Source organism: Pipistrellus kuhlii, unplaced genomic scaffold, assembly GCF_014108245.1.
Source record: "Pipistrellus kuhlii isolate mPipKuh1 unplaced genomic scaffold, mPipKuh1.p scaffold_m20_p_2, whole genome shotgun sequence".
In the NCBI taxonomy this organism is placed as follows: Eukaryota; Metazoa; Chordata; class Mammalia; order Chiroptera; family Vespertilionidae; genus Pipistrellus; species Pipistrellus kuhlii.
In genome coordinates this window covers 160,289,653-160,313,379 of record NW_023425515.1, presented here as the reverse complement: position 1 = coordinate 160,313,379, position 23,727 = coordinate 160,289,653, and the positions used below count along the sequence as shown (strand labels likewise).

The 23,727-nt window shown below is 44.7% G+C and overlaps 1 protein-coding gene across 1 annotated transcript; it reads right to left on the bottom strand.

The window, feature by feature from the left end:
• Positions 1–1,313: 1,313 nt before the first annotated feature.
• On the bottom strand, positions 1,314–16,223 carry LOC118724855 (cytochrome P450 4B1). Its single transcript, XM_036448535.2, has 12 exons — positions 16,016–16,223; positions 8,029–8,170; positions 7,812–7,856; positions 7,202–7,329; positions 6,317–6,441; positions 5,864–6,015; positions 5,608–5,714; positions 4,669–4,859; positions 2,913–3,046; positions 2,269–2,333; positions 2,087–2,169; positions 1,314–1,701 (listed from the first exon to the last, which is right to left on the bottom strand). The coding sequence occupies exons 1-12, from the start codon at positions 16,184–16,186 to the stop codon at positions 1,518–1,520; spliced, it is 1,527 nt and encodes a 508-aa protein (XP_036304428.1). The 5' UTR covers positions 16,187–16,223; the 3' UTR covers positions 1,314–1,517.
• Positions 16,224–23,727: the final 7,504 nt, after the last annotated feature.

The window sequence follows — 23,727 nt, the reverse complement described above, 5'->3', positions numbered from 1 at the left end:
GTGGGCAGGGCTACCCAACCTCCAGGGCTCTAGGAGAGATTCCCTGTCTTTGTCTTTCCAGAATCTAGAGCTGCATTTTTATATCTTTGGCTCCTGGAGCCATCCAGAATATTCAAATTCAGCAACATCATCAAATGTCTTTCTGTTTCTATCTTCACATTGCCTTCTCTTCTATGAAGACATGTATGATTATATGGGCCACACAGATGAAGCAGGACATAGTAACCTGGGAGGGAATAGACCGTGGACATCTGGGGAGCCATTCTTCAGCCTAATTGGTCCCCATGTGACTACCATCAGACTGTATTCCAGGTGGCCTTCATGTGTTTCCTACCCATTTGTCATCTCCACACCCTCTCCTTCTTTCTTCCTCCATGGAATAAAGTTTACAACGTCATGTGATGTGTCTGTCTTTTCTTTATCTCCTTTGTCTTCCCTTTCCTGCCACATTTGATAACTATGTGGTTGATGGTCCCCTGACCCTGAGCTCTGTATTCCCTTTGTATTCCTCCATTAGCGTCTCATCCCAGCCCTGTTCTCTTGCTGGTTCTGAACATAGGTCCTCCTCCTGTTCCACCCCATGTCATTCCTAGATCAGGGTCCTGAATGCCATAGACAGACCTCCCGGCACACCTCCTGTTATAGTGGGATGCATTTATTTGCCTCCCTAATCTGGGGAAGTATCTCTGATTTCTCATGTGGCCCCAGCCTGAGATTCTACCCCAAATTCCTTCTTTGCATCTTGAACCTGGCTCAAGGCCTAATTCAGACACCAACTTTCCAGAAATCTCCTGTCTGTCATTCTACCACCTCTCCAGCCAGAGCCCATACACCCAGAGCATGGGGTGACAGTGACACAGACATTTTCAATGGCATGAGTGCCACAGATACCCATCTTAAAAGGTCATAAAACTTACCTGTTAAGTCATACTCCATATTATTTTTCTTTGGAAGTGGTTACCTGGGTTCTTGGTTTAGAAATCTATTGCTCTGTACATCTTTTTTTATTTTTTATTTTTTGCTTTAGGAAATATGCTATTTTCCAAAAGCACATACATATAGTTAAACAAAGACAGCCATCTCATTTAAGCGGCAAGCCTTAAAAGCCATTCTTCTATCATGTGCTGAATGCCTGGTCATAACCATGAATCCCATGGAACAGCTTGCATTGCATTTGCTGTATTACCCAGGCTGGAATGTAAGTTTCCGCCACATTTTAGAAAGATTACAAATTATGGGAGAAAAAAAAAGCAAGATCCTAGAAGCAAATAGGTGCTCACCACATTTGTTAAATGAATGAGTCAGCTCTAGACTACGTGTATGATAAGCATTTATAGATATGCATATTTCCATGGCACTGCCCTCACAGTGACTGTGTATGTGGGTATCTACTCCCCCTCTATAATACAAGCCTCCCAAAGATAGGAAGCCACAGCTGCTCCACAGTCCAGCCTGGAGGGCACCATGTCCAGGGAGAGGCCACAACCTGAGTTACCTTGGCCCTACTCTTGGTGGAACTACTTCTCAGAGCCTGAGCCCAGTGGCTTCAGATGAAGGTGGATGCCATTCTTGGAGCGCAGGACCAGCTGGAGCAATTTGATGGGTGGCTGTAAGGGGTCCACAGCGAACTCAAAGCGGAGCAAGCAGAGGGCTGCAACCACCTTAATCTCGTTCATGGCAAACTGCTGCCCAATGCAGTTTCTGCAATGAACACATAAAGAGGCATCAAGCTATTGCGTATCCGGAGTGATGAAATCCAGTGTGCTCAGAGGCCAACAAAAATAAATATTTTTGTATGAATCATTAGCTGGACTCAAGAAACAGAGCTTGAAAGCATAGTATGGTCCCAGACTAAGGATATCCACATTGGAGGGTCTCTCTTGGAATGACTTACCCACACTACCACCTGCTAAGGACATGAATTATATTGATAGCAAGAAGAAGGTTCCTGGAACTTAGCCAACATCAGAATCACCCAGTATGGTTCCCCTCATCACAGAGTTCCCCAAAGTGATGCCTCGCCCACAACATTGTCCATCCTCCCCTCCCTAGTCCTGAGGACATGGAAATTCTAGCATCTCCTTACCTTGGCCCAGCGGAGAAAGGCATGAAGGCGAAGGAGTGCCGTCCAGTTACATTCTCAGGGGAAAAGCGCAGAGGGTCAAATACCTGAGGGGATAGACCTTGCTTAAATACCTGCCAGGTCCAGGTGCTGGATGACCCCCATAGTTTCCCACCCATTTGACCTCTGGCCCAGAAATGGGGTACCTCAGGATTGGGCCACACTGTGCTGTTCCTATGGAGGGCATAGATGTGCAGAGAGACCAGGCTGCCTGTGGGCAGAATAGAGGGCAGGTGACCAGGTGGTCCTGGAACAACCAGTCCCACCTCCTCACAGTACCCAAATCCCTTCACGTCTGCCTAACTAGGCATCAACCCCTACCTCAGCTTTGCTAGTGACAGAAGGTTCATGACAACACTCAGCACATCAATGTGCTTATGATCATTATCATACCTATTTTCTGTAACACCAGCACTGAGTACAGCACCTGACATGGACTTTTGGGGAAAGGAATAAAAAGGACTAACCCACCCCAACACAAGAAGGACAAGCAAAGACTCTTACACACTTTCTGCTATGTGAATGGGGCCTACTGAAGATGTTCAAGGCACTACTTGAAATTATACTTGTAAGGAAGGTGTTCTCCTCACAGAAGAGGAAAAGGGGGCTTAGAAGAAGAGAAATTTACTCATGTTATAGAGCCAGGGTTGGATCCAAGCCATCCCATGTTGGAACAAAGCATGAGTTCTCTGCCATTGTTGTGAAGAATGAGCCAAAGGCACAGCAGCGCGAGTTTCAGAAAAGCATCCTCAAGGACTCCAGTTCCAGCCCTAAATTCATGCCATCTCACCTGCAGGTAGAGAGCGGCCATCCACAAAGCTGACAGGCTTGCTGAGCTGGCGGTACACCTGGGGCACAGGCGGGTAGAGGCGGAGGCTCTCCTTGATGCACATGGTCAAGTAGGTCATCTTGCTCAGATCATCCCTACCGGCAACACAACCAGTCTTTTCTGGAGATAGGGAGCCACAGGGTCCTGCGGGAAGGCAGGCTCCAGCCCCAACTGCCCCCCTCCACAACCATGACAACCCCAAGTCTCAGAGGAACATAAGTGCACCAAGTGGTCGGGCCACACTGCACATGGGGTGGCCACTCCACATTTTTCTATCCCTCCCTCATCTTCACTGCTGGGAAGGGAAATCCAAGGACACTAGGGGTGTGTGTGCACCCAATCATCAAACACAAGGTCACTCCTGTGTCTCTCAGAGCCCCACAGAAGCCCTGCAAGAGACAGTTGTTTGGGTTCTGCTTGGATTTCCCTTGGGAGCTGAAATGGAAAGGAATAGAGGCTAATATTCATTGGTTGAATGAAGTAATAAATGCAGTAACAATGACAATATATATGCATTTCTCTTTTCCCTTTTGCCAGTAAGAAGCTCAGCCACAAATGTGAAGTCCAAATATAACTACTATGCAATACCTTATTACATAACCCCTAAGTTTTTGCCTCCAGTCCTCATTTTTCATTTGTGTTTTACTATTTTATTGAATAATTATCTTTTTGAGTTGCTTCAAGTTCTAGATAGAATGAAGGAAAATAAAATAAATATTTCAACTCCCTCCCTCCAGGCTGTCTTCACATAGTTTCCCAACCTAGAATGCCCAGTTCTCTCCCTTTGCAGGAGTTTCACTCCTTCTTAGAAAGATAACTTAAGCCCCACCCCTTCAGATTTCTTTGCCTGTAATATGGGGTCATTCATTATTTGGTTTTCTCTAGCTTTTTAATTATGAGTTTGTTTCTCTAAAATGCCCAAGGACAGCAAATTGAATCTTCTTCCTTCTCTTCTAATCCACATCCTCAACAGCATTTGACATGTGGCTGGACACCCTGGAAGATTTTCAACATCCAATCAATAAAAATAAGTAATGGAGACTTCATTCTCTAAATCTTAGACCTTGGAATTGTGTGTCTCCCTCAAATGAATCTAAAGTTTCTCTCATCAGTTGAGCATTTTCTGCACCCCAGCCTAATGCCTAGCCCAGGTAATGACAAGAGGGGAGAAGACAGGAATAGAGGGAAGTGGAGGCAGAGGGGTGAGAGGTTCCCAGGGAGCCTGCAGCAAAGAAAGTTACCATCAATAGTATTGTGTTAGTGAGTTCAACTTGAACCAGAAGACAGAATAATTCCAAGTTTCTGGCTGATAGAGTTTAGAAAACAGCATTCTCTCCTTCACCATAGGTGTTTGGAGGCTGCACATGACTATCCAAAGGCAGGTGAGAAACGATCAACTCCCTTGGTTTTCCCAACTCTGTTCATCCTCAATTTTTCTCTCCAGGAACCCAGAAAGGTAGTCGGGTTCTATCATCAGAATCATTACACAAGAAATTAGCTTCCTATTGACAACCTTCTCTATATTACTCACATCAGAAAAACTGCAATTGGAGAAGGGGCTCTGTGGAGCATCCATGCATTGCAGGTGACAGGATAGGTGCTGCTGCCTTCACCTGGTTTTCAGGATGGCTTTGTGTCATCTATGATGATACCAGACAGCACAGACACAGCCTGCAATTGAGCAGGACAGACTGGGCTTCCCTGCAGACTCACTCACCACTGGAAGGAGTCCTTGTCTCCAATGATCTCACGGGCTTCCTCCCGACAGCGATCCTGGTGTTCTGGGTTCAGGGCCATGCAGTAGAGAAACCAGGAGATGCCACTGGTGGTGGTGTCATGACCTTCAAACATGAATGTGTCCACTTCAGCCCGGAGGTCTGCATCTGACAGCTTGATCCCATTTTCATCCTGGGTTAAAATAGGCATAATGGAGCAAACAAAGACATGTAAGGTAGGAACCAAGAAGCACTCATAACAGCAGCTGTCAAATGAAGGTCTGAGAGAGGTTGTGAAAGCTGTGTTTCAGACTGAAAGTTAGAACCCTCCCTCAGATTTCTATCTGATCTCCCAAAATCATTTGGATGCATCCTATTCCAGGAAGCCTTTCCTGACCCCTCTGGCTAGTGACGAGCATCCTTACCCAGCCTGGACTGTTGATTCTGCTCATTTGACACATGGAATGCCACTCATCAGAGGAAGAGATCTTGGTCAATATCCACTTCCCTCTTCACTAGCATCTGGAGGGTAGTACCAGGTCTTCCTCATCTTCTGCATCCCTAGCACAGGAACTAACCCATGGCAGGGCTCAGTGAATTTATAGAGTGAGTGAATAAATGAGTGAATGAATGAAGTCTAAAGTTCTAAAATTTTAAGATGCTGAGATTCTTCTGAGTCTTAGAAATCTAGAATTGGTCTTTGGGCCTTCTGGCATGTTATCCAGGATTCCTGCCACTACATCTCCCCCCCACTGCCACATCCAGACACCTCCCCACCTCTGAGCCTTTGTGTGTCATGAGATTAGATCATATTTGTTGGGGAAAGAAGAGGAAAATGCTTAACATCCCCTGCAGCTGTCCATGATTCTTGTCCCAGGAGGATGGTCTGAAGACCCCTCTGGGACCAGTTCTCAGGAGGGGCTGGGCAAATGTGCACTCACCCGAGCCCCCAGGAGAATGTCCAGGAAATCCAGGTACCTCCGGTTCTGGATCTTCTTTTGTTCTTTCTCATCTTGTAGAGCTGCCTTTCTTTCCCTGATGACTTGATCTGTGTCAGAAGTACAGGGTGCTACTGCTAGGGGCTCATTCTTTGCCCCAGGGAACAGAAGTCCTTCATAAAAAACATCTCAGAGGGGTCCAGAGGAGCTACCTTAGAACCTAGACTTCCTGTGGGCAGAACATTTGGGAAAGGCCTACCTGTGTGGTCATGTGCCACCTGGCAGGCCCGCAGGAAACGGCGGCCATGTGGAGTAAGCCAGTAGATGAAGTCGTTATGGTACTGTACAGACTCTATGCGCTGCTGCATTAGCAGAGTGAGATTGCTGACTGCCAAGTAGTAGTTATTGTCCCTGCACAAAAGTAGAAATGGGAAGCACTTAGACATTGACCCATAGCAGAACTCCGGCTGCCCCATTCTAGGAATCCAGCCCCAGCTACAGCACTTTCTCCCTTATTCTCCCTACCATTAAGTCTCCCCATTAAAGCTTAAATGTGTCTCCCCACCATGGGAAAGGTCCACACTCCCTACAAGCAGGGGTTCCCTGGGGCAAGACCCTGTCTTCTCTCAGACCAGGATCCAGGAGTCCTGCCAACTCTCTTCTCTGAGTTGGCCTGTGTTGAGACTATAGACAGCTCCAAGTGCCCTCTGACCTGTGGTTCAGGCCGCTGTTTCCTTTGCCAAAGGTGCACTTCATGAGTGAGTCCAGTGCCATGAGGCCCACATCACTGAAGATGTCAAAGCTCTTGTCCTTACGAGCCTTTTCCTCCCACTTGTCCTAGAACCCAGAGAATGGAAGTAATGTGGGGCCAGCAGGCTTTGTGTCCCATCCCTGCCCTCCAAGAATGTGGGGTGGGGCAGGTAGGGCTTCAGGCTCACAGGGCAGGACTAGGAGGCAGGTCTTGCACAGCACACAGACACACAGACTCTTTTCTCCACGTCAGAGCAGCCAATATATAAGAAAATTGAAGGGCCAAGATGGGGTGAACTGACCAGCACAGTGAGTGTATAAATCAGGCCAGCAGTAATGTTGGGGGAGGAGTTTCCTAATGGGGAAAGACTACCCTGAATAACCTCTAGGCATTATCCAGACCTGAGAGGCTGAGCTTGACCGGGACCCCTGGCATCCTTTTAGAAATGATTTGTTAATGATGTTGCTTTAGGCAGTTGTGGTAGAAAGAGAATGAAGAGACACTTTTTAGATGTAAATGGATGTCCTCATATTCCCAAATATAGGCACACCCTTATGCTACAGTAGGAGCCTTGTCAGGTCCTATAGAGGCTTTTTGGTCTGGAAGAAATGGCTGGGTCTCCTGATGGACACAGGGACCTGCGATACTTGGCCATATGGAGCTCCACACCTAGTGAACAGCCAGCGCACAAAAGGAGTCAGGCATAGCAAGGCTTGGCACTGTTCTAGGCAGGAAGCAACTCAGTGCCTCAGCAATTCTTCTCACTGCTCTTCTGCAGGGAGAATTGGGGTGAAGGAGGGGCTGGCCAATAGCACAGCCTCCTAGAGCTTGGCACATGGAGCTCACCAGCATGGTGTTTGTTGAGTCAGCAAACACCTTCACATAGGGCTTCAGCACATCATAATGGAAGCCAGGTGTGAGCAGCTTGCGGTGCTGGAACCACTTGGGCCCATCGAGGACCAGCAGGCCTTTCCCTGGGGAAGGTGGGAGGGGCTTGTCAGTGCACACCATTCTGCCCCATCTCTGGCAGTCTGGCTCATCTCCTGACCCAGCTCCGCCTTCCAGCCATGCAACCTCTAGTAACACTAGTCATGGGCCCACCACCATACCTTTTTTCAAGCCCTTGCCCTGGCCAGCACCATCTGTACTATGTCTTAGGATCAACTCTAGTGCCACCCTCTCCAGAGGTTGTTCCTTACACTCAGATTTTCCAGATCCCTTGTCCTGCTTGTCCAGGGGAGAAGACACACCCAGAAGAAGAAGGTACCAGAGCCTTACTTCCCTGACTGTCCAGGAACTCGACTGCCTCTTCCCTGTCTTCTCTTCACTGAGCAGATGAGGTTAGGAACTGCACATGGGACCAAGTGGTCCCATAGATGAATAACTGACTGAGTAGGGACAGGCAGGGAAGGATCATGGTCACCCAGCACCAAGGGCAGGGAAGGTTACCACTTACCAATCCACTGGAGGAAATAGTTATACACATCTGGGGCCTTCGGGTCTGTAAGAGACAGAGATTAGGTAAAGCCAGGACTGGGGGATTCCTATAAGAGGCTATTGATAAGCAGGCTATTGATCACCAGATTTAGGGTGCAGGCCCAGGACTCCTCCCCACCTGGTTTCCTAAGCCCTTGCTGAGAAGGAAGTGCCTCCCCTCTTCCAACAATACTCACCCCCTCGGCTATACACAGCTTTGGCGTAGTCAGGCTCATAGATGTTCAGGAAGCCAAGAAACTGTCCAAACCAGAGTGGGTGGGCGTAGGGAAACTGCTGAGCCCAGGATACCACCTTGTCCAGGCTCCCTGACTTTTGTATCTATAATGATGACAGAAGGCCAGTCTGTTCAGACACCTGACAATACTAGCCATGCCCTAAGTCCCTGAGCCTGCTCCCTCCTGCCTGTCACTCAGTTCTATCCATCTCTGAGCCCAGGTGCCTTTCCAGACCCAGAGCCACTTCTTTCAGTTCAAGCCACCTATTTGCACCTGGGTTAGCTCGACAACCCCAAATTGGCCAACCTGCCTCCATCTGGTGCCACCACCCCTCTATCTACACTGTAGTCAAAGAGAGATTTCTTTTCAGCATTGAAGCTTTTCATTAGAAAGATAATACCAGCTTGCTGTGCAAAAAGGAAACCACCTTAATTCCAGCCCTGATAAATCACTTGACACATTTTTGTTGAGACCAACTATTTGCAGGGTATTGCCTAGACATCTCAAGGGGATGAGACAGATATGGTCCTGCCCTTTCATTCTATGGGGAAGACTGATAAGAAACAAGTAAACAGTTAAGTAGAATTATTCAGACAATAGTAAGTGCCAAGAAGGAAGTAAACACAAGAGAGACTAATAGGGAGATCTGCATGGATAAGAGTGATCCAGATAGCCTCTCTTTGGAGATGACATTTATGGTGAAACTCAAAGGGTGATAAGGATGTGAAGAGTAAAGGAAGAGCATTCTAGGCCAAGGGAACAAGTACAGAGACTCTGGGGTGGGAAAAAGTGTGCTGACTTCCAGGAGCTGCTTCATGATGGGACAGTGACTTGAGATGAGGGTGGAGAGACCATTCAAAGCATGTTGTATAATCTCTGGGAGTTTCTCTAACCACATCTACCCACACAGAGGTGTTTATGTAAAAATAGAGTATACAATAAACACTTTTCCAAACATGCCCCTTTTTCATTTAACATATCTTGTCTTTCTTTTCAAACTAGTGTAATTACATGTCCCACAATATTTTTCACAATTATATAGTATTGTACTATAAGAATGTATCATTATGTATTCATCAATTTTTTTTTTCTATCAATATTTTGAGAGGTTTTTTCAGACCCTTCAGTACACTGGCCATGGGCCTCAGAATAACGTCTGAGCTTCATTATTTGTGAGAAGGCATAGATAATCTTTATTAAGCCCTTGCTGTGTGCCAGGCCTTCTTTCACACACCTTGCATCTTGATCTCATCCAATCCTTACAAATCACCCTAGCTGTTTTTGCTCAGTGGATAGAGCATTGGCCTGCATGTGAATTGAAGGGTTCCAGATTCTATTCTGGTCAAGAGTGCATGCCTGGATTGTGGGCTTGATCCCCAGTAGGGGATGTATAGGAGGCAGCCAATCAATGGTTTTTCTCTCATCATTGATGTTTCTCTCTCTCTCTCTCTCTCTCTCTCTCTCTCTCTCTCTCTCTCTCTGTCTCTCTCTCTCTCTCTCAAATCAATTATATATATTGGCCTAGAATGCTCTTCCTTTACTCTTCACATCCTTATCACCCTTTGAGTTTCACCATAAATGTCATCTCCAAAGAGAGGCTATCTGGATCACTCTTATCCATGCAGATCTCCCTATTAGTCTCTCTTGTGTTTACTTCCTTCTTGGCACTTACTATTGTCTGAATAATTCTACTTAACTGTTTACTTGTTTCTTGTCAGTCTTCCCCATAGAATGAAAGGGCAGGACCATATCTGTCTCATATGTATATAATTGATTTGAGAGAGAGAGAGAGAGAGAGAGAGAGAGAGAGAGAGAGAGAGGGAGGGAGAGAGGAAACTAAGATAGTAGCATAAATACCTAAACTGCTGCATCGCACAACAATTTCAAAACTATAATTAAAAGACAAAACGAACATCATCCAGAACCACAGGAAAGTTGGCTGAGTGGAAATTCTACTACTAAAAGGAAAGAGGAAAGCACATGGAGAATCAGAGGAGCTGCAAAAGGCTGCAGTATGGAGATACACACACTTGGGGGGGCGGGGAGCTGAATACCTCGCTGGCTTTTTCTAGTGGGAAGGAGACAAAAACTCTCAACTGCTCTGAACTCAAGTTCTGACTGCACTGAACCCCAGCTCTGGGTGAGACCTTGGGGAACCAGGCTTATACAGGGGGAATCTGGACTGCCAGGGAGAAACTCAGGGGAGCTGCAAAAGGCAGAGGTCCGGAGGCACATGCACAGGTGTGCAAAGAGAGGACTGACTGCTGAGTGTGCCACTAGCTTTTTCTAGCAAGAGGGAAATGGAAGCTCCCCACTGTGCTGAAATCCAGTTCTGGATGAGAATCTGGGAATCCAGATTCATTGGGGGAGAAACAACTGTCTGGCAGTGGGCGAAACTTGAGGACGGCTTACTCTTAGAAGTGCTTGCAGCAATTACCAAGGGACACTGAGACCCAAGGGCCTCATAGGGCAGGGCTGACTGGAAGCCAAGACTGTCTGCTAAGCCTTGAGACTCTGACCCATCCAAGCTGAGCAATTTTGCAAGACTTGTCTCATAAGACTGTTTCCAGCACAGAAGTTCTCCCTGAGTAGACACAGCTGATTCTCACAGCCAACTGGCCTGAAAGTCAATTCTTCCCAGTGATACCAACAACAATCAAGATGTAACTACAATAAGGCTGTACACACAATCCACAAAGGGGTGCACCAAGAGTGTCCACCTCAGGTAACTGGGGAGGCTGAGCCACTGGGCCATATAGGAAACCTAGCACACAAAGCTACCCTACCAACTCAGGGAAGCAGCAGAAATGTGGAGACAAAGAAACAGATCACAAACAAAAGAAATTGAGGAAAACAAATTATTGGATATAGAGCTCAAAACCATGGTTACTAGATTTTTCAAGAATTTCCTAGCAAGACCCTTGAGGATATAAAAAAGAACCAACTAGAAATTAAACATACACTGACTGAAATAAAAAATATTATACGGAGACCCAACAGCAGACTAGAGAAATGCAAAAATCAAGTCAAAGATTTGAAACACAAAAAAGCAAAAAACACTCAACTGGAAAAGAAAAAAGAATCCAAAAATATGAAGATAGTGTAAGAAGCCTCTAGGACAACCTCAAGCATACCAACATCAGAATAATGGGGTGCCAGAAGAAGAGAGAGAGCAAGATACTGAAAACCTATTTGAAGAAATAATGACAGAAAACTTCCCCCACCTGGTGAAAGAAATAGACTTACAAGTCCATGAAGTGCAGAGAACCTCAAACAAAAGGAATCCAAAGAGGACCACACCAAGACACATCATAATTAAAATGCCAAGAGCGAAAGACAAAAAGAGAATATTAAAAGCAGCAAGAGAAAAACAGTTAATTACCTACAAGGGAGCACCCATAAGACTGTCAGCTGATTTCTCAACAGAAACTATGCGGGCCAGGCAGGAGTGGCAAGAAATATTCAAAATGATGAATAGTAAGAACCTACAACCAAGATTACTCTACTCAGAAAACTATTATTCAGAATTGAAGGTCAGATAAAGAGCTTCACAGATAAGAAAAAGCTAAAGGAGTTCGTTACCACCAAACCAGTATTATATGAAATGCTGAAAGGTATTCTTTAAGAAGAGGAAGAAGAAGAAAAAGGTAAAAATAAAAATTATGAACAACAAATACATATCTATCAACAAGTGAACCTAAAAATCAAGTGAATTAAAAATCTGATGAACAGAATAAACTGGTGAATATAATAGAATCAGGGGCATAGAAAGGGAGTGGACTGAAAATTCAAAGGGGGAAAGCAGTGTGGGTAGTAGAGAGAAGAGACTGGACAAAAGTCATACACCTATATATGAGGACAGTGGAGGGAGATAAGGGCAGAGGGTGGGGTGGGAACTGGGTGGAGGGGAGCTATGGGATGGGGGGAAGAGGAACAATTGTAATAATCTGAATAATAAAGATTTATTAAATTTTTACATATATATATTCTAAAAAGCCCCATTTTAGAGAAGAGGAGCCTAAGGTATAGAGAGATCTGAGGTTGCTTGCCAAAAACCACACTGCATGATTTCACAAATGTCAAAGCACTCCTATAAGCTAAGTATTGTCATCCCCATTTTACAGATAAGGAGAGCAAGATTTAGAGAGCCTAAAAAAACTTGCCCAAGTTCACATATATTAAAAAATAGGAGTAATCTATATTCAAACCCAGGTCTGTCAAGCTCCGAAGATTGCTGGCCAGAGAGTCAACTTTCCTGGTTCACATCTCTTCTTCCTTACAACCCGTGCAGAGTCCAATGTAATCTCCCCATATATCTTCTCCCTCATTGCCTCTGAACTTACCACTGCGAGTTTAACTGGGCAGTGGGGTGTAAGCGTTTTCAGTGCCCTGGTGCACACAGTGTCAAAGAGTTTATCACTTCATCATCTCCATTTACCCGCAAGAGGGAACTCTGGTGTCCCTGACCTCTTTTCTGCCTCCTTCCTGGTTGGTGCTCCTGGATGTGCCCCCTTACTCCTGTGTTTCTCTTATTTTTCCATCTGACCTCCTGCATTTTCATTACCAACTTACTTTCTGATCACCCTGACTGCTCCCCTTCTCTTCATCCCTTCCAGGTTCAGGGAACCCAAGTGGATAGGGGCAGGGAGGAGCTTAAGTCACAAAGAAGCCAGACTCACAGGATCCCAGAGGTGGAAGGAGCCCTAGGCTGATCTGCTTCATCTCAGCTCCACTGCTTCCCACATCAGCCATGCGTGTGCCCCTTGCAACATCTCCACCGGGGACAGGAGAACGTGAACTCATGCTGACCATGTCTACAGCTTGAACTAGCCCTCTGGCTCCTTATGTCCAGCTTTCTCCTATGTACTTCTGTCTGCCTCAGAAACCTCTTGGCCCCACTACTGGAGCTACATCCCCATCAAAAGGGCTAGGGTGTCCTTTCTCAGAGGGTGGGGTGAGACAGGGCATGCCTGGCCAGCTTCTCTAAGTTACACAACTGGTCACCTGCCCTCTGTTCTGTCCATAGGTAGCCTGGTCTCTCTGCTCATCTATGACCTCCATAGGTACAGCGCAGTGTGACCCAACACTGAGGTACCTTAGTCCTGGGCCCAGTGGTGAATTGAGGTGAAAGGATGTGGGGGGGTCACCCACCCCCTGCACCTGGCAAGTTTTTAAGTAAGGCTTGTCCCTTCAGGTCTTTGATCCCCTGCATATTTCCCTGAGAATGTCACTAGATGCCACCCCTTCGCTTTTATGCCCTCTTCTGCTGGGCCCAGGTAAGGAGAGGCCCGACATCTCCATGCAGTCTCAGGGGAGTGCCTTTCCTGGGCTGAGAGCTAGCATTTCTTTTCTCAACCCCAATATGCAGATCAGATTTGTGGGTCCCTCCAAGAATCCCTAACATTAAGCTGATAATATGGCTGAGCATCCATTATGTACAAAGCCCTCCCTAGGCCCCAAAGTGGAATGAACAGGACTCTAGAAGAATAGGGCATAACCCCACCTCAAGGGGATACATTCTGAGAATTGAGGAGGATGACAGGTAGATGCTTTGAGACCTCCAGACTGTAACTGAAGAACAGAAGGTAGAAGTTAATTATGACAGATAGCTCTTCCCTGCCCCAGGCCCTTCCTTCCATCATTAGTTCTCCTCCTCCCTTCCTACTCCTACCATCACTAAGTCTAGGAATCAAACCTAGACCTAATTTTTATGGCCTGATTATGTGCTGAATGAAAAGGCAGGAATCTGGGGTCCAGCCTTGACTCAATTTCTGAGCTACTACATGGACATGGGCAAATTCCTTCAAATTCCTTTATGAAACTCAATTTTCTACTTTTTACATTATGAAAAATTATCCCTGCCCTCCCCCTTTCTCAAGCTTCAATGTGAATCCAAACAGACCAGAGGTGCCAGGTCCCAGGAGAATGCAGAGGAATTAGATCTGCCATGGTTCCCTAGGAAACCTTAATATTGTTAGAAAACAACCACCCCTCCCTGTCCTTCCTGGTGCCAAGACCTTTCACCTATTTGTGTAAGAGTCAAGAAGTCAGACCTAAGCCATGGTTGAGGCCTTCTACATACTCTCAAGTTGGGTCATGAAGGAATTTGGGGAGAAGAGAGAGCCAGGTCTTATATGGGAGTAGGAAAGCAAAGTCCCTCTTCTAGAAAACCCAGCTTGATAAAGAAAGGGAAATGGAGGAGATATGAGAGAAAGAGGATTGAAGGTCTCCCAAATGCCTCTCAGACCACCATTAGGGTTAGACCACAATCTTTCCATTATTTCCTTCTGTAGTTAGCAAAGTCTCTTTCAAACCCATCCTGGTTCCTCCACTTGTTTTTTCCATCACTCTTTCTCCTCTATAGATACTCCTTCCTACTCTCCAACATTCACTGTTCATTCAGTAATGCCTACTCTGAGCCAGGCTTTGTGCTAGTCCCAGAGGGAACAGGGATGAATCAGACCAGATGTCTATCCTCTAAGGATCAGTCTCATGGGGAAGATGAACAAATAAACAGAAGATGACAACCCAATGAGACAAGTGTTGAGATACAGAGCATGGGCTGTTGCAAACTCCTGGTTAGGCACCCTACCCGGCCTGGGGCAGGAGAAGCTCTAGTGTCAATTTCCCCTCTAGACAGTAAGCTTCTTGAGAGCAAGGCCTGGGTCTGATTCATCTCTCTGATGCATCCTTTCCTTTCTGGGTGTCTCCAAGGTGCATTTAGATTACTAGGCCATCCTGAGAGAGAAGTTATTTATAGGGGCAAAAAAAATAAACCTGGGCAATCCTCACTTAAAAGTCAAGTTCATTCCCAGCATCAAACATGGAGGAGAGGCAAATCCCCAGACTGAGAATGGGGGAAGGTACTCAGGAAGTAGAAGTAATTATGCCTCTCTCTGAGTCTTAAACTCTGGCATTTATACCTGGGCTCCCAAACCCAGCTGCAGAGCAAAACACTCATGAAGATTTTTAAATTCAGGCTCATACTTGCAATATGCTAATTAGGATCTCCAGGAACTGGGAGTTTGCTTCTCCCAGTTGATTCCAGTGCAAGTGTTCCTTGTTTTGTGTTCAAAATCTCTGATCTAGTTTCCATCTACATAGGGAGCCAAGAGGTGTTCCTGACAATGAGTGTTAAGGTGATCTCCTCACGCTGAGGTAATTGGGGAGGACAAGTCATGATCTGAAACCAGGAAGATGCCACTGCTCCTGAACCAGCCTATGGGTGTGGCCAGGAGAACCCCACCTTTGGGGGCACCAATGGCTTAGATGTCCTGGGAGGTCTCTCAGGTAATAGCACTCATTTTTGCCTTCACTTTAATTTTCTGCCTTAAAATTTGAAATCTTTACACTGCACAGAACAAAGAGGACACTGGCTAAACTTTAAATGAGATTGCCTAATTTTATTGTATGATTATCCAGGGTTTTTGCACTAATACTATAAACAAGCCTTTATCAGAGCTCTTACTGAACCTTGGGCCTCAGAATGATGGAAAGGAGTTTTTGGCCTGCCTGGACCTCCACTGCCTGGAAGAGTGGCTTAGCAGTTTAGTGTCTACCTATGGACCAGGAGGTCACTGTTCAATTCCCTGTCAGGGCACATGCTCAAATGAGGAACTAGACCAGCTCAATCCCCAGTGGGGGGCATGCAGGAGACAGCTGATCAATGATTCTCTCTCATCATTGATGTGTCTATCTCTCTATCTTTCCCCATCTCTGAAATCAATAAAAATATATATGTATTTTTTTAAGTGCCCCGCCCAGGCCAGCTCAGAAGGCAGGATCGAGGTGGAATCTGGTGGAAAAGCTGAATGGGAACCAAGGCTCGCTCCCAGAATATCATTTCCCTGCCAACTAGGTCTCCCCCCAGGAGATTGGATTGGATTCTCTAAAGGAAAAGGGGGCCATTTTTCTTCTCTACTCCTCCCTCCTCATATCCCCCACGTACCTCAAGGGCATGTCCAAAGAGCCAGTGGGTGGGGGGCCCTGGGAAGCTGTCCATCGCCCTGGCCAAGAACTGCCGCCGCACCAACAGATGGATGAACTTGAGGAGACATAAGACCAAGATCAGTCCCAAAGCCCACAGGCCTAGGTGGGAAAGGCTCAAGGCAGGCACCATAGCTGAAGTTGCAGCCACCAGTCTCCTCCCACTGCCCTCGGGTTCCCTTATACTCTAGACCTAGGCAGCTTGCCAATTCCTTCCCACAGCCCTGCCCACAGCAGCCCAGAATGGGCAGAGCTTCATAAGGCAGAGACAGCAGCCCCAAAAGTTACAGACAACAGAAGAGATAGTCTGCCTTGCCAACTAGTTCCAAAGGGCTGAAGAGAAACAGATGGTGGATTCCAAAAAGATTAGACAAAGAGATTGCCTTGGAGGAGCAAACAGAAAGCAATTCTTTCTATAATCATTGCCATAAAGACTTCCTTTTCCTATAAGCATCTCGTTGTCTCAGGTGCTTTCTACCACTATCTCATTTAACCCAAACAAGGTCACAGGTACTACTCTTTATACCCATATCCCAGATAATGAACCTGAGGCTCAGCTTGCCTGTGCTCTCCACTGTCCTTTTCCATATGGGCACTGGGAGGGCTTGCATTTATGCCAGGCTCATTACGCTTTGAGTCCCTTTTTAATGTGGTACTTCAGGAACAAGGTTCTAGCCTCAGAAGAGAGATTCTAGGTCAGAAAAGGGCCAACTTCACCCCAAGATCATATTACAAATTTAACCCTAAAGAACATAATATTACCTTCAGGATGATGAGGAGGATCATCAAATTCAATTCCTCCTAGATTGATGAAGGGAGCCACTTTGGCCCAGAGACAGGGAGGAAATTGTCCAAAGCCTCACAGCAAGGCAATTGTAGCTCTCAATTGCCCAGCCCAGAGTTCTGTTAAAGAACAAGGTTGACCCAGGTCCCAGCTTTGCCTGGGGAGAGTTTGCTATTTCTTCCTCCAGCCTTGGGTTGTAACAGTCAGGGCCCCACAGGAAACAATTCACTGTATATGTTTCAGATGAAAAGACATGGATGCAGGGCTCCTTTCAGTGGGATAGGCAGAGTTAAGGAATCAAACACGGTAGGGTGTGGCTCCCAGAGACTAGCAGCAGCAGGAAACCGGAACCTGAGAGAGTCAGAATGCAGAAATCAACCTTCCAGCAAAGCAAAGAGCAAAGTCTGGGCCTCTCATGGAGCAGCAGTGGGCAAACTAGCAAACAGGTGAACCTGGAACTCTGATTCCAGAACTCAGATCACAGGTTCTGACTCAGAGAATGATACAATGTCAACTCCACCCCTGGTGAGACATCCTATCTAGTCCTACTCATAGGCAGAGAGAAAGCAAGATGACATACAATAAGAAGAAACCATAGGGGGTTCCTGAAATTCCACATTTGTGCTTCATTTAATTAGATCAGGACATGGAGTGCTCTTTTAAAATGGAAGTCATATGGTCAAAGAGTAGTGGTGCATTAAGAGCTACCAGAAGACTTACATAGTTTATGGTGAATTTGTTTATCGTATGATCTCAGCCTGATGGTATAATGGAGTGTTTGAGGAGATCCTGAGGGAGCTCCCATCTCTTGAAAAACTCATGGTTCCTGGTAAGAACCATTTAGGATGCACCTGGGAAGTGAATAGGACTAGCCTACAAGATGATAAGTGGGTATAGTGGATATTTATTGATTGACTCCCAGTATCCATTCCCTGCTTCCCCCTTTCCAAGCAGTACCATGAATTTATTGCCTTTGGGGTGCAGTGGGATTCACCCATATCTCTTTATGAAAATCTACATTCACATTGTCTGTGTCAAGGATAGGCACTCGACCAAAGTCAGTCAATCAGGGCCAATAACACTCGGTTTTGGTCTATAATTCAAGCTCTCTGTAAACAGACTCTCTGATATTGGATTTGAACCTGGAAGCATGTGCTCTCAGGAGTAATCAATGTGAGGAGATCCTGACAAGAAAATACTCAATGCTGACCAGCTGGTGTGGCTCAGTGGTTGAGCTTCAACCTATGAACCAGGAGGTAATGATTCAATTCCCAGTCAGAACTCAAGCCTAGTTTACAGGCTCAATTCCCACTGTGGGCATGCAGGAGGCAGCCCAGCAATGACTCTCTCTCATCATAGATGTTCTATCTCTCTCCTTCTTCTTTCTTCTCTGAAATCAATTTAAAAAAATATTTTTTAAAGATACTCAATGCCAAAAGAACAAAACTGAGAAATATACAGAGAAAAACTAAATACTAGTCACACTGTTTGAACTTCTGCATCAAGCTTCACCTATAGCTAAGAGTGCCTTTGGATCTTTACATTATGTGAGCCAATAAATCTACTTTATTACTTAAATTCCATTTGAGTTGGGGGTTTTGTTACTTGAATCCAAAGGTTTCCTAGGTAGTATACTGGGGAAATCCCAGGAAAGTAGCAAAGACTTGGTTAAATTGGGCTGAAACATATTTAGGGGCTAGCCTGTGACAAACTGAATGGAATTAACATGGAAAGGGTTAAGTGGGATGAACTGGTATGCTTGAAGTAGTGGAAGTACTGAGAGGGTTCACAGAGGAATTCTAAATGAGATTGCCCTGCGCAAGCCTCCCATAAGAGGGCAAGAAATAATCTGATTATGGTGAAAGTGAAGGGCATGGTTTGGAAAAACCACCAACTGAGTATGAGGTATGAAGCAGAAACATAAACAAAGGAGCATCTTAGGAAACTGGAGTGTCAAGAGCAGAGTGAACACGAAGCCTCTAACAGAGGAGTAAGGAGGTTGGACTTTTTTGTGCTGCAGGGAACCACAGAGGGGTCTTAAACAGAGAAACAAGGGTGGTCAGAGACATGTTCCAGGATGATCCCCCCTCTGTGTGGGTGCAGTCAGTATCCCTGAGCTAGCCCAGTGTGGAAGCGGCCTAGAGCCTCAGTTGGCAAGCAGGAAGAGGAAGTCCGAGGGAGAACCAGCAGGGTAGATGTTGATTATGGCCTTAGAGGTCTTGCATACCTTCTCCTGCCAACAATTTGGCCCAGCACTCACAGTCTATTTGTCACACATCCTGCTCTCCACTCACTGGCTGAAATCAGACAAGACACTAGCATGTAGTGAAGCCATGATCAAGTACATACATGAGAGAATGGACCACCTTCAGGGGTCTGCAGGTGCTGAGTTTTGTGTGAGTTGAGAGAGTGCTGGCAATGTGCACCTACCACACTCAGGAAGGTGCCATGTTCCGATCCTCTCCACTTCCCTGGCACAGTAGGCACTTATAGGTGTGGGGAGAAGAAAGTGAGGAAAGGTTGTCTGGAAAATGCAAAATATTTTAGAAATATGTGCCTTTCTGGACACCTTTTGTGCTTGGGTTCTAGTAGCTGCTGCCTGGTGGGGAGTTCAAAGTTCACCTCAACCTGACCCCTTACTTGCCCCAACTCACTCTGAGCACTAACCACAATAGCAATGAAAACTACCCTTCAGCCCTGCACCAGCCTTATAATGTGCACAAAGCAATGCCATGCTCTCAAGATCCTCACCATAACCCCATAAAGAAGGCCATGCAAGTAGGAGATACAGATGTGGGCAAGCACAAAGGATTGGGATTCATCAAGGCATCAGATGCTTCTAAAGCTCCCCAGGTAATTCTAGTGTGCAGCCAAGATTGAGAACTATTGTTCTAGGCATACTATTTCCTTCCCCTAAATGTAATCTAGTCCTTCCTATCCCCTATCAGAAGTTCACACTCACCACTCCCTCAATTTGCTGAATATCCCTGAGAAATTGAGATAGGGATCAAGTTGAGGGTGGTAGTCCAAAGGTTGGAGAGACCAATTTCCTTGTCTTTTTTTCTTCTCTTCTTTTCTCCTTTTCCTTTTCCTTTATCTCCAGGGTTGAGGACTCATAATTTTTCCTGATTGGCTAGCTAAACCAGTTGGCAGTGTGACCTCAAGCAAACAGTGTTTCTGTTCTTTTCCAGAGGAACTTAGATAGAGAATGAACTTTGGCATGTGGGCATACAGTCCTCCTGCAATTCCAGTCCAATTCTACCCAATTTGGCAACTCCTAGACATACGGTTCCAATGGTTTCTACCCTTTGAGACCTGATAGGGGCAGCCAGGAGAAAGCCAAACCTTTAACCAAGCATTCAAGCCACCCACCACCTAAGCCTTGCCTAGCATTACCAGACAAGAACCAGTTCTTGACTTTGAGTAGGAAAGATTTCAAAATACAGGTCCATGTGATTTTGAAAGTATGTTTATTAATGCTAGGGACAGTGAAACAAAGAAAGGGCTAAGGGTAGAAGCAGCAGCAGGAATCTAGACAGTGCTCTTCTTTGGCTTCCTAGAAACTTTATAGGAAAGAAGTGAGCCAAGGTGGACTGTTGTTAGCTCACTGGGAAGTCAGGAAAAAAAAAAAAAAGGGAAACTTGGAGGCAGGATCATGGAGTAAGCCAGGGACGAACTCCCACTGTTTGCTGCTCCATTGGTTGCAAGTATCATGAGGACTCTTAGAGTTTAGGAGAAAGTAAAAGTTTATGCCCCCAAAGGGGCATGGGTATGCTCCAGAGTGAGCCTACAATGGGTCTTTGTCTTAAGGGTTTTTATCTTTCTTCTGGGGTGAGATTCTTAAGGGAGGGTTTCAGTAGAAAATTCATTAGCTTTCCAGTTGCAGTTTTAATATGCTAGCTAAAGCATCAAAATGAGCATATAAGTGCACCCCTATGTTCATAGCAGCACAATTTACAATAGCTAATATTTGGAAACAGCCTAAGTGCCCATCAGAAGATGAGTGGATTAGAAAACTGTGGTACATCTACACAATGGAATACTACATTGCTGTAAAAAAGAAGGAACTCTTACCATTTGCAACAGCATGGGTGGACCTGGAGAGCATTATGCTAAGCAAAATAAGCCAGTCAGAGAAAGATAAATACAAATATAATATACAACATAAACTGATGAACAAAAATAAATCTAGAGACAGGAAAGCATCAAATGAGCGGTCAAACCTCAGGGAATACAGGGGAAAGGGAGGGGTAGGAGATCAACCAAAGGACTTGTATGCATGCATATAAGTATTACCAATGGACACAGACAGTAGTGAGTGAAGGCATGTGCTGGGGGATGGGAGTAGCCGGGGAGAGGTCAATAAGGGGGAAATAAAACATATGTAATACTTTTATCAATAAAGAATTTTTTAATTTAAAAAATGAATGTATAGGGGGAATTTGAGATTATTCTTTGGTCTGCTTTATATTATACCTTTTTGTTGGGCCTGTCTGGCTCTAGTGGGGTTTTTGTGGTTTGTTTCCCTGTCTTTATCCATCCTTGGGTTTAGATAGCACAAATGGCGTTAATTGGGTCTCTGGCCTCTGTGTCCCCAACCACGGTGATTTAAGCCATGTATTCTCTGGTTAGGGAGAAGTATAAACCATTTGCTTTCAAAATAAGGTCTTGCAATTCACCAGCTGGCTATAAGTTGTTCAAATTGTTTGGCCTTGTTTAATTTTCTTCTCTCAGTTTCCCCATTCCACTTGCTCAGGAATTTTCCTAGCTTCTTACTATCCTGCATCCCTAGGAACAAACACCAGGACCTTCTTTAATTATCTAGTCTATCCAGAGGGAGCCAAAGGTGAAAAGCAAGTCTCCAGCTCCAACAGAACAATGGGGAGGTGAGGACTGAGAGAAGCTGACAATCCAGCCCCATTTCACCTCCAAATAGGTTTCCCAGTGAGTAGTTGAAGACATCTGCTCACATATCTACCTCATCTCACCAGATCATACCAGCCCTGTGCCTCTATTCATGCTGTTGTCCTTTCCTTTTTGCTCCCCTTTCCATCTTTTTAAAAAATTTTAAATTTAATTTATTTAAATTTAATTTAATAAATCTTTATTGTTCAGATTATTACAATTATTCCTCTTTTCCCCCCATAGCTCCTCTCCACCCAGTTCCCACCCCACCCTCTGCCCTTACCCCCTCCCCCGCCCCATCACTGTTCTAATCCATAGTTGTATGATTTTTGTCCAGTCTCTCCCATACCACCAATACCCCTTTCCCCCAAGAATTGTCAGGCTATTGTCTATGTTCCTGATTCTATTATATTCACTGATTTATTCTGTTCATCAGTTTTCTTATTCACTTGATTTTTAGATTCACTTGTTGTTAGATATGTATTTGTTGTTCATAATTTTTATCTTTATCTTTTTCTTCTTCTTCCTCTTCTTAAAGAATACCTTTCAGCATTTCACATAATATAATACTGGTTTGGTGTTGATGAACACCATTTATTTCTATACAGGGGTGCAAACAAACAGGTTTGGAGAGTGCTGGCATGAAGGGAAGGAGCAAGTCAAGGTTGCAAAATATGATACTAGAGGGTCACAGAGGCTATGGAGGATTCATACCCTACCTAAGAGAGAAAAGACACTTAGCTTACTGCCATGCCAGGACAAAGGCCTAGGACTCCCTGATCTTCTGAATTCTAAAGAGAGAACAGACATTTCTATTTTATATGAAATCTCCCAGGTTTTAATTTTGGCATCTAATGAAATGTAACAAGAAACAAACATTGTGGGGCTACATAAAATACTAGGCTAGTTGCCAGAGGCTAAGACCAACAAGTACTAAGCATAGTTATGCAAGAAATCCACTGGAAAGCTAATGGACTTTGATATTCAGCAAGAGCTGAAAATCAGCTAGTAGTGCTGTTGACTGAATGGCTGAAGGCAGTTCCCTAACTTGATAATCCTTTTATTGTTTATCAGACTTTACCATTGATATGCCTGTTTGCATTCCTAAAGGTCAAATGTGTATTCTAGTAAATAAAAGCTAATGGGCCTGGGGATTCAGAGAGCCTCTTCCTAGGACCTAGAGAGTAAGGTTCCCCATGCCTTCTAAATTTATCTTTCTTATCCATTTGTGCGTCAGCCCTTTCTTCAGACCTTGAACTCTAGCCACAAATGGATGCAGCATTCATAACTAGATGGCCCTGAAGATACCCAGTCTGTGACTTCTCTATGCCACACACTCCTTACCTGCATGATTCCATTAAGCTTAAAGAAATGTTTTAAAGATTAAAAATATAAGTCAGGAATAAACTATAAAAAATATCAAAGTATATTTGAAAAAAATATATATAATTTCTAGAAATGAGAAATATTAAATTAAAAATTGAACTGATAGCTTTAATAACAGATTAAGCCAAAAAGACAATTATAGACTAAAAGATAAGTATGAGACAATTTTTTTTATAACAAAGCATAAAGAGATAAAAAGATCACATGATATTGGTTAATAAATATGGATAATTTGGTAAAAATATCTAACCTTACTGATCAGAATTCTACAATAAGAAGAGAGAGCAAGAGTACAGAAGAGAGGCAATTTGAGGAAATTATTATTTAATTATTAATTAGTGAGATTTTTTTAGGGTTGATGAAAGACAACATATTTTTAGAATCAAAAATTTAATAAATTCTAAGTGGGATAAATGAAAAATAAATCCACATCTCAATGTACTGTATTATAGTGAGTGTACAGAACAGCAAAGATAAAAGATAATCACCATTAAGGAAGAAAATTAGCCTAATTACTTTCTAATCAACAGCAAGAATGAACCTAGAAGATGTAGGTTAATATCTTCAAAATCTAAGAGAAAATAACTATCAACCTAGAT

Coding starts and splice junctions, on each gene's coding strand:
- LOC118724855 (XM_036448535.2), bottom strand. CDS start 16,186: ATGGTGCCTGCCTTGAGCCTTTCCCACCTAGGCCTGTGGGCTTTGGGA. Junction 6,442..7,201: donor ACTCAACAAACACCATGCTG/GTGAGCTCCATG, acceptor TCTGGGTTCTAG/GACAAGTGGGAGGAAAAGGC. Junction 5,715..5,863: donor GGTGGCACATGACCACACAG/GTAGGCCTTTCC, acceptor CTTCTGACACAG/ATCAAGTCATCAGGGAAAGA.